We start from the raw sequence: 15,946 nt of genomic DNA on the forward strand, positions 1-15,946 counted from the left end.
GTAACAGCAGTGCACAAAGATCACAATGACTGATCATGCAGAGAGAGTCTTAGGTTTAGGTTGCCCTGGATCCTGTGTTGTTTTTACAAATAGATCCTCTTTTTAACTGCATTGTTCCCTCGCCATAAAATATGTTGGCACAATGGTTCAGTGCTCATCAACAGCTGGCGTAGGCAAAAATAACTGAGTGCCACCTGAGTGTTATTTTTATTTGGAAGGAATATGTGAAACACATTTGTCAGAACTCAAAGATACAAACTGTGTGTTTCTTTAAGATACAACCCTTTTTTCCTTACATGCACTGTGTCCATGAACTTCTCTGGCTATTACACTACGGTTTTTTTGTGTGTGTGATAATGCAGGAGCCAGTGCATTCTGATCTGCTGTTTTTATTCAGCAGCTACCTGAAAGCACAAGGTATGCATGATGTCCAGTTGTGCTACTCTCACACCAGAACGGAGCTAGTGAGTGGTTATTTTCTGCTCTTGATGTGATTTATAGTGAGAGCCTGACTGACACAAACTTAAACGATCTCTAAAGAAGGACAAATTCAGACAGACTTGATTCTTTGAGACTGTCTGGAGTTCACCTTTGGGATTATTTTAAAAGGTACAGTGTGTAAAATCTCACCACTAGATGTCAGTAAATTGCAGTCAACTGGATTATATTTTGTTACCCCTTTCAATTCAAGTGCATAATCCTAGCTACAGTAGCTGCTGTAGAACAATCAGCTCTGGCCACTGTTTATCTGTAGTGAGTCTAGGCTGTCAAGCCCCTGTTTATTTCAGCTGTCAATATGTATCCACGTCTATTTGCTTTGGAAGAGGCTGAAGACCTTTGTGAAAGGAGTCCAAAAAGAGTCGACGAGACAGCAATGCTAAATTCTGTCCTATGGCAGTATTTCTGAGGTGAGTTCTTGAGGATATCTTTAACTTTTCTGTCAGAAAGCACTGCTTTGAAGCCTCTGTTAGGGTCTGCTCTCTCATACAATGTGAGAATGTAATCAAACTGTTTATCAGAGGGAAACTGTGTTTTTAGGGCACTTGCCCTAACATTAGCTGGTTAGCTTATAATGTTAGTTTTTAACCAGCTGTTGTTGTTTAGCCAGCTTGTTATCAGCTGTCTGGAGACTTGAGAGTTTCAAGTCTAATCTGCTGATGATAAGGAATTACCAATATCAGGAATAAATTAGCATGTTTATGCACATTTTCATGTGTAAGAGGCCTGTCTTCAGTTCAGGGGTCATGCTTGTCACATGATGAGTTTGAGGGTGAGACAAGCTTGAACTTTTAGTCTGCTTCTTTACATGGTTTATTGTTCGTTTGTGCATGTTTTATTGAGGAAGCTCAGTTTTAAAAGGAACTATTTGGATGTTTACATCATTTGAAACCTTACTAAATACTCTTTTTCCCCTCAGAATTGAGGGAACTTATGGAAAAGAAAGGAAAAACACTTGTTCATGTTTTACATATATTGTATGTCCCATAGACTTACATAAATATAATTGTTATTTATTCATAATGGTTGGACATTTTGCATTTATTTCATGCAATATAATTCTAAGGACCAAGTATAAAGAAGTATAAATTCAGTATTGTTTTGAGTAGTAAAAATGTGAAATGTCTTGATGCATGCTCAATCATCCAGGTAAGCAAATCCCAAAAAGTTTCCTATTTACACTTACCAGCCAGTGGACACTCTTTCAATGATGAGGATGTACACATCCTGAATGGGGAGGAAAGCTGGTTTGAGCGCGGAGTCATGAGGCCATTTACGTGAAAAGGGAAAGACCATCTCTGAATCGAGGAGGGGGCCTAAAGGTACATCTTTTACCATCTTACAATGCTGTGATTAAAGCCATCCCCCAACTCTCTGTGAATGGTACATCTGGCCACTGATCAATGGTTGTTGATCATTCGTCATGAGAATTTGCATATTAATGATCAAGGAACTGACCTCACAGCCCATTGTTCATTCAGTGGGCTGGTTTCAGTCACTGTAGAAATCTACTGTTTATAAGTTTGGGGAAACCTGCAGTCAGCTGAGACTGAAGAAGTCACTTGGATGAGTGACGAAACGTTTCTCCCACTGAAAACTCTACGTCCAGATGAACAGAATCAACCTTTTGGGAAAAATGTGAAATGTTTGAGGAGAAAATTATATAAACTGTGTATTTAAACAATCATGTACTATTGGATTGTAAGTTTATTCAGTTTTTTATTCATTTATTTTTTATTTTCTCTCTTTTCCACGTGATGTTACTCATTTGTTCAAAGGGGTCACTTCCTTGATGTTTGACTAAACTAATGGTTTTGTGATTACCCAGACCTGATGTGCGCTCACACAAACGCACAGTTTTCACTTTGATCTTTAGTTTGGACAAAAATGTCTAAAACTGGCCCGTGAATATATAAACACACACACACACAGAGCCACCGCTGTGAAGAGTTTAGCTTACTAATTTGAGTGACAGAAAACCCCAGTTAGGACCCTGCTGGGCAGAGAGATAGGAGCTCATCAGACTTATCTCCCCCTCCCACATCACCCACTGCAGACCCCTAGTTTCAACATAAATACAAAAACTTAAAACACCACTTATATATTTATGGAGTCTAATCTAAGTGAGCCGTCACTTAGCATCGGGTAAACTGCACTTAACCTTCATGAATCCATAAGAGCTGTGTCAGTGGTTAACACCAAACTGGTGTAATGAGGAGTTTAATATGCACAAAACTAACTGTTACAAAGTGACACCATGTTTTTTAAGAGGAAATTCAGCAGGTTTATGGGGCCAAATATAGCTGTTATCAGCTCCCACAGCTGAGTGGGCAGTCCACTGTGAGTAGTGAACGTATCATCTGCAGATGCGAGTAGTAACTGAACATGCCAGACGATGACAGCTAAAACCACAAAACTGCTAGAGGACCATTGAGAAAAGGAGTTTCTTTGCCAGGGTGACCTCAGCTCACCCACTCACAATTCTGGTTATCAAATGCGCTCAGCTTAATAATGGTGCACAAGAAGGAAGTACATAAATAAAAAAAATAATAGAAAAAACGAAGATGAGGACGAAGAGGTTTTGTGTCGTGTGAAGTCCACGGGGAGACTGGAAGGATGGTTGAAGGAACCAAAAGCATGATTGTGTTCTTTCTGCTCTTCGTTTTTTCAGGTGAGAATCCTGGTGACGTTTTTTTCCCCACAATTCTGATTTTATAATTACAACGTATGATTTATATGACATAATGAACAACTTTAAGTATCAACATGATAATTGGAGAAGAGTCCTCTCTATCCTCTCAGGTAAGCCAGCAGAGGGTCAGAGTCTGTTGGATGTGTGCTCAACCTGCCATGCTAATGCCACGTGTGACGACAAGTCAGATGGTTCGGGCAAAGTTTGTAATTGCAAGTACGGCTTTGTTGGAAATGGAAGAACCTTCTGTCAAGGTAGGAAAGAAATAAATTCTGTACTGCTGCTCCAGTTAATATATTAAAAATTAATCAAGTAACTTTATGTAATGTAAAGAGGCTGCTCATAGGGATAAACCCACAGCGAATCAGCATCCACTTGTACAGTTTTCCAAGACTCCAAACAGCTCTTTAACGACTTTATGCTAACTATTTTGGTTTCATCAAATTTATCGTTTTTTACCACCAACATCAGGATCATTTCTAGCAACAGCAGTGATCTGTTAGCACTCTGCTGCTGCACAGCAATCAAACAGTATGTAACCAAACAGCCCACAGACCATAGACTAAAACATTACACGTAGCTACCTGTTGTACAGTTTTAACATGAGCATCTCCACTGTCAGCATCTTGTCAGTAAAATGAGGGATGTGAGGAGAAGAGGCGGTCTGATTGACAAAGTGTTAGCCAAAGTTTTATATCACAGGCAATCATTTTAAAACAGAGTATGACCACAATTAACAAAGTAGATGTCATTTTTATTCCATATGACCCCAAACTAGTATTTACAGAGTTTAACGTGTTTATAGAGGTCAACATGAGTTAAGGCAAAGTTTCATTGGCTTTATTTTCCTAGCCTGAAGTTATAACCATGTTTTATGCTGGCTATGCCACAGGCGAGGTTAATAAGCTGGTGAGCATGATGGAGTATTTAGCAGCTCACAAGCTACAAATATAGCTCCAAATGATGCTCATGTTGCTTTACTCAGTATGTTAACAACCCCTTGCTTCCTGGCACTTGAAGGTATATCTTATTATAGTTTCTATCCAAGAGGCCAAAACTAGACAGAGTCTAATCCATACTCACAGCTTTATGAGGTTGTACCTCTATGGGTTATTCTTGGGTAATGGTGATTTGAGCTAAATGCTAATCTGAACTGGCTAATACTCGCAGTGATCCTAATTTAGCATGTTAGCATCATATTACATTTGATTATTAGCAAAAAAACACAAAATGCTGCTAATGCTGAGGGGTATGGAAATGGTTTAGTTACTATCCAAGAGGCCAAAACTAGACACAGTCTAAATCCATACCCACAGCTCTACGAGGTTGTACCTATATGGGTTGTTCTTGGGTAAAGGTGATTTGAGCTAAATGCTAATTAGAACTGACTAATACTCGCAGTGATGTTAATTTAGCATGTTAGCATCATATTACATTTAATAATTAGCAAAAACACAAAATGCAACTAATGCTGAGGGGTATGGAAATGGCTTAACAAGTTTAATAAAGCCGTGAAATAAGTAAGAAGTATAAAAAAATAATTACAGAGTTGTATTAATACATACCACTAAAAGGAATGAGTATTTGGGCCAGATTAAAAAAAAAAACATTTTTTAAAAAAAAAATAGATTAAAGTCCAAATACTATTTTGAGAAAAAAGTCGAAATGTGGAGTCATATAAACTAGGAAGAGTTGGCCGGATTTTGTACAAAAAATAAACTGGCTGGCAGTGGACAGATACAAGGAAACTGATGGTTACACCCTCATGCAATAAAGAGGATTTATGTTGTATCAGACAACCTGATCTTCTGATACAGCCTGCATCCTCTTTGCTCCACAGAGGTGTAACCACTGATATCCTCACATCTGTCCATTGCAGCTATTTCATTTTGCACAGATGCAGTAAGATGCCAAGATTGTTTTTCCTTCTGAACAGATGTAGTTTTCTGCACCATCTCTTAAAAATCCTCGACAGAAGTATTTTGTAGAGGGTCAATACTAATTTCATTAGTGAGATTTGAAACAACAACTTATTTATTAAAATACTTTAAAAATAATTCTTAAAAAAGTATTTTTAGTTTATTCTTTTAAAAAGTATATAGTTTAACCATAATACTCTATCATGCAGTTACTTATCTCACATTATTTGGGTTTATGAAAATGTCTATAAACTCTAATGGTAATTATTCCCATGGACCTTTTCCACACCTTTGACTTGCAGAAAAAAAATTCTTATTGATCGTTTTCTTTGTTTCTCCAGACAAAGATGAGTGTCAGATAGGATCCAGTAAGATTTGTGGCCAGCACACCACTTGTCACAACACTTTTGGCAGCTACTACTGTACTTGTCTGGCCGGCTACAGCCCTTCTAACAACATGGCTGTTTTCATCCCAAATGATGGCACCCACTGCCAGGGTGAGTTTGCGCTGTACCCAGGGCTTTTTAAGCAACACCTATGATATTAGAAATACATTATTAAATGAGCAAATTTTAAGCCACATGTTCATCATCTCTCTTTGGCTGTGCAGACATTGATGAGTGCGGGATCACAGGGCAGTGTGGAGAGGGAGCTCAATGCAGGAATCTTGAGGGCAGCTTTGACTGCAGCTGCCAGGTTGGATACAAAATCCACAATGGAGTAGAACCCTTTAACCCACTGAGAGACAAAGCTTCCTGCAAAGGTGCGCTCATATTTATTTATATGACATTTTGTCACTCATCTAGAGTTCTGGTGTAATGTCAAAAATATATGGCTCTCGGTTTGGCTCTGCCACACTACTATCTGGTTAATATTATAATGAAGGCCAATGTGAAGGTTCTCAGTCATCCAGGTCATGGTAGTCTAAGGTGCTTGGACAGAAAAGTGTCTGGACTTCTTTAAGTTTCTTGAAGACATTTCACATCTCATCCAAGAAGCTTCTTCAGTTCTAAGAGCAATTGGTGGAGACTCCCAGATTTTTAAGCCCTTTTGGGAGTGTCCCAAAGAGGGCCCAGGGCCCCTAATCACACAAGCCAAGGTGTGAAAATGGGTGTGGGTCACAATCAGCCAAGGTTTCCGGTGAACCCATTGTGAAACCTAACCCCACCCTGTCATGTGATTTATTGAGAACAAATGACTCAGGATGTGAGTGGGCGTTAAGGCGTCTGAGAAGGGATCTCAAAACTGGATTATAGATGGCAGACAGTTGGTGTTGTAAGCCCCGCCCTCTGTCAAAGATGGTTGTTCACAGTGGACATAGATGGCTTCTTTCACTCCTCTTTCAAACCATCTGTCTTCTCTGTCCAAAATGTGAACACTGACATCCTCGAAAGAGTGACCTTTGACCTTTAGATGCAAACGTACAGCTGAGTCTTGACCTGTCGAGGTTGCTCTATGTTGTGCCATGCGTTTATGAAGTTGCTGGCCCAAGGTGTTTGGAAATGTTGTAGGTGTTGTGAGGTAAGATGGAGAACAATTGCTCTTAGAACTGAAGAAGCCTCTCAGATGAGAGATGAAACATCGTCAGGACACTTAAAGAAGTCCAGACGCTTTTCTTACCAAGCTCCTTAGACAATGACAGTCAATCTTGAATTAAATCCATGCAACCAGTTGCTGTAAAGAAAAGCTGGATGTAAACCTAAATTGTGTATAATCCTGTCCTGCTCAGTTGTTAACTGTGGCCCACCTGCACTACTGGAGGACACGGTGCTAGTGAGAGTCACAGGAACTACGTACAGCAGCGTGGCCACATTCATCTGCGATGAAGGCTTTTTGTGGAGGAGGGGAGACAACAGCTCTGTGTGTGGTCCTGAGGGGCTGTGGAGCAAACCTAACATGGTCTGTGAAGGTAATGAAACTCTTTGGTTCTTGTAGCTGTTGTGATGTGCAGCTCTGCTTAACATTATGTGTTTTAAAATGCATTCACTGATATTTTCATGCTAACACTGGAGACAACACTGTGAATCTCAAGGTGATTATCTGCCAAGTTTTTACTTATTCAGAGGATTTCAGGATCATTAAGCTCATTACTCTTTTGTTTGGGTCACTTTTGATGAGGTACCCATTTAAAAATTCATCATTAAAGGTCCTTATTGTACATTTGTGTGTTAAAAAATATGTTAACCCTCTCAAAATTAACAATGACTTTTAACAGATGTGAAGAAACAAGCGCTATAACTTTATTTCCACAGCATCTATGAAATGTGCGAGATATGAACTGAAGCTGAACGAGAGCCGCACGTGATACCAATCGGTACCACAAGATACATTTGAATGTAACCTTTATTTTCCAGGCTAGTCATTCAAGGGACACAAAAGCAAAGCCTGATGAGGAAATAGAGAGATTAGAAACAGCAGCACATATCAGAAAATATCTGAACACATCCACTGGTGAAATGCTGCCCCCTGGTGCTGAAAGTTTTGTTAAATTCCATAAACAGAAATGACTAAAACCTTAAAGTCATGCGTCACATTTTTGTGCTTGTATTTACATGAAACTCACATACTGCAGTATTTGTTATCATCAGTTCAGTCACACCAGCAAGAAGATAATAGACAGAATGGAGAGTGTATTAATGCTGATTTTCTTCCTGATATGCTTATAAACCTAAAAAATGTTTAGTTTTTTTTTGCTGAAACAAGTTACTCTAATACTTGTTATGAGTATTAATGCATTATTTTTACTAATGTAAAAACTTGCTTAATAATAATGATAATAATAACATATTTGCATGTTTTTTTCCAACATCCAGAGAGTTTTAGCCAGTGACAGGATTGTTTATGAAATGGATCAGTTTGAGTTGTTGGAGATTTTCAGGTGAAAACATTTTCACGCAGCATGTCACTACTTTGGCTCCCAGAGGTTGACTGTGGTTCTCCACCTGCCGTCCCTCACTCACGCTTGCTGTGGAATAAAAGCACAAGGATGGGCACTGAGGTGGTTTATCAGTGTAACTCTGGATATCATAATGTTGGAAAGGGAAATGTCTCTATCTGCACTGCAGCTGGACAGTGGGCGGGTCCATCTGTGCTCTGCCGAGGTACTGTCACTGTACTTTCATGCTCATGAGGACTATTTCTAATCGAAAATGATTGACTGACCGAATTAATCTGAATCCTTTGTGTTACGTTGTTGTGGTGATTGTCGTTCCTTGTAGAGATCTTGTGTGGAAATCCTCCTGTAATTGAATTCACTGGGCAGGTGTGGAGTTATAACTCCACCCCTGGCAGCACTGTGCTCTATTTCTGTAAACATGGCTTTTATAACAAAGGAGGAAATAATGTATCCACCTGTCAGGAAAATGGTCAGTGGACATCCCCAACTTTGTCATGCCAAGGTAATCAAACAATGGATTGTTTTCTAATGAAAAAAACAGCATTAAATTATTAAATTCAATTCAATTTTATATAGCGCCGAAAAAACAACTGTCACCTCAAGGCACTTTATATTAACCACTTGGCGATAGTGGGAAAGAAAAACCCTCTTTCAACAGGTAGAAGCCTCTGATGGAACCAGGCTAAGAGGAGGAAGACGGGAAAACATCATAAGGACTTTTGAAAAAAAAAAACAAATAAATAAATAAAGGTTTAATGTAGAGATTTAATGAGATAATTCAAGATTAAAGAGATTTTTTAAAGGTGGCACTCAGTAAATTGCCAATTTTAAAAAGTCACTTGATTTTAAGACCCGGTTGGTCCCCTTTGATTATACCTGTTTCTCTTGCTATGACAAACTAAACTATATTGTTCAATATCTTATTGCGAAGTAAATTAAAATGTCTTGTGCTTTCAGTTGTTTTTATAATCCTCCATAACTCCCCTTGTGTATCATTTCCCGTCATAGAGATATTATGTGGGAATCCCCCAAATCTGCCTCACACTGGACAAGTGTGGAAAGGTAGCTCCACCCCAGGAAGCACTGTAATTTACTACTGTAAAAAAGAATTTTATCACAGTGACGGAAACAATGTTTCAGTGTGCACAATTAATGGTTACTGGACAAAACCAGATATCTCATGCAAAGGTAACATCTTTCTTCTGGCGCTCTCGAGACACAAATAACTGTTTATTTTCTTCTGTTAAATGATAGATTTTTTTTCATCTGTAGAAGTTGACTGTGGCAAGCCCCCACTCATCCCTAATTCAGTCATGCACTGGGATAAAATTTCCACTGTGGGCTCAAAGGTTATTTATCAGTGTAAACCTGGATATCTCAATGCTGGAATAGGGAATGTATCTGTTTGTAGTGCCAGTGGAAAATGGGATGGAGCACCTATCCTTTGTCAAGGTGACAATTAACTATAAACTTGTGTGTTAATTACTGTAAAGTCATTTTAAACCACTGTCCAGTTTAACCATACACAATTCAAAACTCATTGAAGCATTGCTGACAACATACATCTAGCTATTATCACCCACAATGACCAGCTTTCTTTTTGTTGTAGAAATCAACTGTTGGGAGCCTGTTTTAAAACCCAATGCTAAAATGTTATGGGATGGCACATCACGCATTGGTAGTGTGGTTTATTACCAGTGTACAGAGGGATATTACACCAGGAGCCTGAGAAACTACTCAGTATGTGGAGAAAACGGACTATGGGAAGATATTGATCTGTGGTGTGAAGGTGCAGATTATTACGTAATGCATGTTCAGGGGCTGTTGTTGTCGTTGTTATGGAAAAAAAAGGCATGTTTAATGGAGGATTGGACAGTGTGTCTGTCTTGTTGCATTTCTTTATAGCCCACAGTCTCGCTCATTCATGTCTGTGTGTCAGACAGAAATAAGCTGTGGTCCCCCAGTAGCCCTCCCCCACGCTAACTTCCTGTGGGGCCACAACAGCACACCGGGCAGCACTGTGCTGTATGAGTGTATGGAAGGATTTTACCAGGAGAGTGGGAATAATATGTCAACATGTTCACTATCAGGAGAGTGGGGGGAAGTATCTATAAAGTGCAAAGGTAGAGTAACGATCTCTCTGTATCTGTTCAGCAGTGGGAGCATGATTATTTCTGATTATTAGCGTGCTGTTTATGTGTTTGCATGCTTATTAATTTGTTTGTCCCTGCATGCTCTGTGGGTCTTAATATTTTTCTTTATTTCTAGGATTTTGGTTTCCTTTAGGTGCATGCTGAAAAAACAATGAATAGCACTATTTCTGAGTCATTAAACAATTCACTCTTGCTATTTTCCAGCTAAATGTGGCCCAGCTCCTTTTCTTGCCAACTCAGAGGTCGTGTGGCATAATAGAAGTGTTGTGATCCACCGCTGCGTGGCAGGATATCACAGCTGGAGGGGAAGCAATGTCTCTGTGTGCGGGAGCTCCGGGGAGTGGCAGAAAGCTACTCTGAGATGCATAGGTAAGTGTCAGCATACAGTTAAAGCCACAGTTCTCATTGTTTCATTACAGGCATCTGGAGGAGATTCCAAATGTTTAACTTGTATTTAGTAGCTTTTCAGTGCATCTTTCATTATGGCCCAAAGAGATTCTGATGCAAGTTAACAAGGCTGAAAAGCCCCCAAAAAGGAAAACCTTTCAGAATAGCCAGATCAACAACCGGTATTGGTAAAACAGATTACTGGCCTTCAGAATACTCAGTATTCTTAAAAGGAAGGACTGTGCTGGCCAAAAGGCCTGAAAGACTGCAGAAGACAACTAAAGTGGCTGACTGCATAATTTTCATTACATCTAGCCAACATAAGAACATTCTTGATGAGGTAGGTGAATGATTGTTAAAGTCTGCAACCAAGAAATTTCTTCATGGATGGAAATATAGTGTGTTTACAACAAGGTGCAAACCACTGGTTACACTCAAGAACAAGAAGGCCAGATTAGTCCTTGTCTGAAAAAACAAACTAGAGGTTGATCGGTTCTGGCAAAGATTCTTTTGATACAAGAAAGCGATAGATTAAATTGTACCATAATGATGGCAAGAGAAAAGAAGGGAAGAGAATGAAAGGAACTGCTCATGTTCCAAAGCACAGCACACCATCTGTTAAACACGACAGAGCCAATGCTTTAGCATGGGATGGCTGCCAGTGGAATCAGGTCTTTAGTGTATGATTGATGACGTGACTGTTGATAAAAGTAGCAGGATGAATTCTAAAGTGTACAAGGCGCTACTCTCTACTCAGATTCAGCCACATGCTGCACAACAGACTGGATCGTGCTTCACAGTACACGTGGATAATGACCTAAAGCGTAGCTTTATGTTGCAAAGAAATGGGATATTCTTCAGTGGCCAAGTAAATCAGCTGATCTCAGTCCAATGGAGCATGGTTTTTATTAACTGAAGACAGAACTGATGGAAGAGTGCAGTATAATTGTCATAAGCTTTGTGGATTGTTGTTATTTACAGAATCAAAGACAGGAGGCAGAGAGAAAACTCAGTGTAAGCTTTGATTTTGATTTCCCAGGTGATAAACAAAGTTCAGAGTCCACAGAGCAGTTTACAGAAAACTAGGAATCCATAGATCAGGAAATACTAAGAATTCCAAACACAAGCAAACTCAGCACTAGATGATCCACAGTTAGAGGGATGACTTGACAAAAACAATGTCTGAAACAATAAATACAAGAGTTGATGGGGGAAAGGAAACACAGCTGAAAATAATGATGGAAGATGAGAAAAGGGAAGTAAAATAAAACAGGAAGTAATTACTCAGAGACAAAAGACTAACATAATACGACACAATAGAAAGAATAAGAAAATAAGTGACTGTGCCAAATAACCCTAAAGCAGAATATTAATGAAATAATCATTAACCAAAACAAATAATTGAGGCTCAGGATACTAAGAAATGTGATCATCAACCACAATCAACTAAGAACCAAATGGAACATTAAATAATAAACAAGAATTACATCCACAAATTAAACACTGGTTCTGAAACCCAGGACCATAACGATAATAATACAGTACAACAACTGCATGACTGTCCATGACCAGCCTGTAGTGGGTAAATACTGTGGTTGACATGTTCATTATATCCCACAAAATGCTCTTTTTTTCATCCACAGAAATCAAACCACCTATCAATCACCTGCTTATTTTTAATGAAAGTTGCCTGCAGTGGAAAGCAGAAAAGTACGAGGAGGACACAGAGGTTTACAAGGTCAGATAAAACATCACCTACCTTCTTTAGCAACCAGGACTTTTCTCCATGACACATTTGGTTTAAACTTTCTAGGTGACTTACACTGGATCCAGGGACTACCAGAGATCCTTTTATGACAAAAGGAAGAGATTTCTGAGCTCCAAAGCAGACCAGCTGAAGCTCTGCCTTGGCTTGCTTCCAGTCACAAACTATAGCATCACCATCACTGCAACATCTGTCAGGTTCACAGCCTCTGTCACCACAAACACCAGTCTACCAGGTAGCAATTTAACCTAAACTCTGCTGTAGTCTGATAAAATTATTTCCAATCAATGTACCAAATATATTTCATAAATAAATAAAAGTATTGTGCATTTTATTCCCTTTGTTCCCTTTAAACTAAGCAAAATACTTTATAATATGATCTTAATCAATAGTACCTCCAGGACCAGTTGTCTACTACAGGGAATTTGACACTCCTCTACCAACGTTGAGTCTACGCAGATCACCCAACACACTGGACTTAATAAGGTATCAGCATGGCAAGGGGAAAGATATCTGATATCTCTGAATCCTTTCCAAACAAAATCATGAAATGTTGCATGTTAGAGTTAATTTTTTTGTCTTTTTTTCTCCCAGTTTGTACCAAGTGTTTGTGCTTCCTGTAGAGGGGTTTATGATGTTTAACTGTTCCTCTCCTGCAATCGCGCCGCCTTTGAGCACACTTAAGTCACCAGCGGAGTACATCACTGCTCAGTTTGAAGTCCATCGTGTTGGAACAGAGATGAATCTTACTATAGGAGATGGGCTGCTCTATGGTGGCTTTTATAATGCACCACTGGAGAGTGGCAAGAACTATTATATCATTTTACGGGCTGTCAGTCAGTGGAAATCGGTGAGTGCAGCTATTCTATGGTTAAAAAGTAATGACTGAATATGTTCGACGGACTTTAGCTGCATGTCTTCTCTCCTAGGCCTTAAAAAGTTCCTGTGTCCTGTGGGCTAAAGTAACAGGTAATGCACTATGAAGCAGTCAGCAAGATCATTTTATCCACCATTATGACACTCTCAATTTACCCCAGTTTCCAAAGTGTCACTTACTCACAGAGACTTTCTTCATTCCAGCTACATCGTACGCTCTGAGGGTTTCATCGCTGTCTGCTGTAGCTACTATAGGGCTGGTTGCCGTGGTTATTTGGGGAGGCTACAGTATCCCCTGGTATGGAAGATGGCACACACTTCATTACATTTCATTTTCACACTATTAACATAATTTCATGTGTAAGTAAACACACTGATCCATCAGTATATTAGTATAATGATCTATAGTTATTACAGTGCTTTTAGATTTTCAGTTATCATACATATTATCGCCTGATGTTTCTCTTTCAGTCTTAGTTACGTTGTATTAAACTACAAAAGACAGCAATTATAATTAAAGTCTGAAAACTAAATAGTAATGTTGTCAGCAGTGTCCACTTCATGCTTACAGCAAGTTCAGTTAAACACCGCATTGGACTTGAGCGTAACGTCCCTCTGTCCTTGTTTCCAGGTGTTTCAAGAAGACATGATGCTCCTGAGTGCTGACGTGCTCTAATACTGTCCTGAGTTTCTAGCAGTACATTTTGTAAATAGTTATTATTTTATATTAAATATTATCACCATATTAAACTTATTAAAATCATTTTTTGACACAGACTCACATTGTGATTATTGGGTGTGCAGAGGTCCTCTCTTCTGTTCCAGGATCTCAGGGTCAGTTTATGATACTAAAGTCCTTTAAGAAGCGAGTCTTTCCTGTCTGCAGAGCACATTAAAATGTGTCAGAGCACTCATCAGGACACGGAAATTTGTGTGAGCAGAATGTCTCTCTCAACTTCTGGAAGACTATGTCCTGGTCAGTGGTGTGATGAAGAAGAGACTTGGCTTCCACACGTTGACCTGTTGTTTGCTGGTCATCAGTGAAACCAAACATCCTTGGTGATGTGGGCCCTCCTTTTAGTTCTACTCTGTTCTGTGATGCAGTCGTGGTTTTGGATTAACGTTGCATGGTTTTGACACACCACTCAAGAAAACCTTTGTTGCTCTGAATGTATAGGTCCTTCAAAGATGGGAAGAGTGACACGATTCCAAGTGCATGAAACTCCTTTGTCGCTTTAGTTAGAGTTCTCCTGCAAAAGCAGAAGTGTTGTTTGTGATGAGATTCTTACCAGTTTGAAAAATGAATGGAATAAACATCATGCCTCTTACCCTTCCTTTTCATGCATGTGAGCTACAATGATCTTCACCATTAATCGCCTGGTGGAATCTTTCAAACTCCCAGTTTATTCATTCATGGATGACAGTCACCCCTGCTGGTTTGGAAGTTGGAATCTGCTCCACTGTCTAAATAAATTTGATACAAACCACAAAACAACTGACAAAAAAAGGAGACAATTTTAACCCAAACAACTATTTGTTTTCCTCTAATCTGTTTTATCTTCGTGTTCAAGCTTTTTCAAGTAATGGCCACTAAAGAGCCAAGTGTGAGCCTATTAAGTAATGTATCAGAATCAGAATACTTTATTGATCCCTAGGGGAAATTATTTTGGTTACAGTGCTCCAGTTCAAACAGTAACAAAGACAGACAATACAAAAAGTAAGGAATAGCACAATACATACAATATATACATGCATATATATACATATAAGTTACTTATTGATAAATAGCTGAATAAGAAAGAGCATGTGCAAAAAGGGTGTAGCTATTGCAGTAAGTGTAAGTGCAATATGTATGTATCTACATTTCTTGCATGTATGCTGTCCAATAGAAGCTGAACCATTTGACATCCAGCATCGCTTGTGTCACTGCTCTGAATGCTGGTGGTTGACACAGACAATGTATCTGTTAGACTTGGAGAGGAGGGCTCTTCCAGATGTTGCTGCAGGAGAGTCAAATCTGAGGATCACAAATAAAACTATTAGAATATAACGCATATACAATCAAAAATCAACCAAAACAAAACTACCATTTATGAAACTTTTTGTCTAACAAGTTTACTTTTTGGACTAAAATGACAACAGCACACCATTATGAATGATCCCATAGTCCATTTCTATCTCAAAAATCCTATTCATCATCCTAGTCCATATTTTTTTGTGCATGTCATTATTGATCACTAAAGAGTTATGACGTATCATAATTTTATGATATTCAGAAAAATTATGACTGTCATAGACACATATTACTTCCCAAGTCATAAATCATTTGACAGGGCTCCATAAATCACCTGTTTGACATAGTGGTCTTTGTGTGTATAGGATCACAAGTCAAATCTGTTAAAATTCTTCCATAGATTTCAATTCAAGATTCAACTACCAGCTCGCTTTAGTCTAGACTTGCAAAAGAAGTGTATAACCTTTCAGATCACCTTCCCACCTTGAGCTTATTCTATGGCTGTGAGCACTTGAAATCGTTCACCTGCAAACCACTAAGTTATGATAATAATCGATTATCTGTCAGAGACCTAAAAAAAATGCTGCCACAAGAAATACTGAAATATTACGTTATTTTACAAAGGTTACACTTGGGACCTTCAGCAGAGACTGAACCTGATGACAGATCTGATAGAGCCTGGAAGCTAAAAAAATCTGTCCACACCAATTATATGATCTCGAAAGGAGAAAAAGATGGCGTATTAA

At 38.9% G+C, this 15,946-nt stretch overlaps 1 protein-coding gene and 1 long non-coding RNA gene across 2 annotated transcripts; one reads left to right on the top strand and one right to left on the bottom strand.

Moving 5' to 3' along the window:
* The first annotated feature begins 34 nt into the window (after positions 1-34).
* On the top strand, positions 35-13,963 carry susd1 (sushi domain containing 1). The gene is made up of 20 exons (XM_084946138.1): positions 35-908; positions 1,688-3,169; positions 3,301-3,444; positions 5,451-5,606; positions 5,720-5,872; positions 6,839-7,018; positions 8,031-8,210; positions 8,328-8,507; positions 9,014-9,193; positions 9,278-9,457; positions 9,615-9,794; positions 9,949-10,128; positions 10,363-10,527; positions 12,189-12,283; positions 12,359-12,545; positions 12,703-12,796; positions 12,905-13,160; positions 13,240-13,279; positions 13,391-13,484; positions 13,818-13,963. Exons 2-20 carry the CDS (start codon positions 3,115-3,117, stop codon positions 13,834-13,836), a joined length of 2,718 nt encoding a protein of 905 aa, XP_084802264.1. The 5' UTR covers positions 35-908; positions 1,688-3,114; the 3' UTR covers positions 13,837-13,963.
* An 89-nt stretch (positions 13,964-14,052) lies between these two features.
* Positions 14,053-15,618, bottom strand: LOC146375689 (uncharacterized). Its single transcript, XR_014801808.1, has 3 exons — positions 15,535-15,618; positions 14,516-15,203; positions 14,053-14,436 (listed from the first exon to the last, which is right to left on the bottom strand). It is a non-coding gene; the product is annotated as an uncharacterized LOC146375689 (long non-coding RNA).
* Positions 15,619-15,946: the final 328 nt, after the last annotated feature.

The sequence above is a fragment of the Perissodus microlepis genome, chromosome 12, assembly GCF_051167445.1.
Source record: "Perissodus microlepis isolate ML-2025 ecotype Zambia chromosome 12, ASM5116744v1, whole genome shotgun sequence".
Classification (NCBI taxonomy): Eukaryota; Metazoa; Chordata; class Actinopteri; order Cichliformes; family Cichlidae; genus Perissodus; species Perissodus microlepis.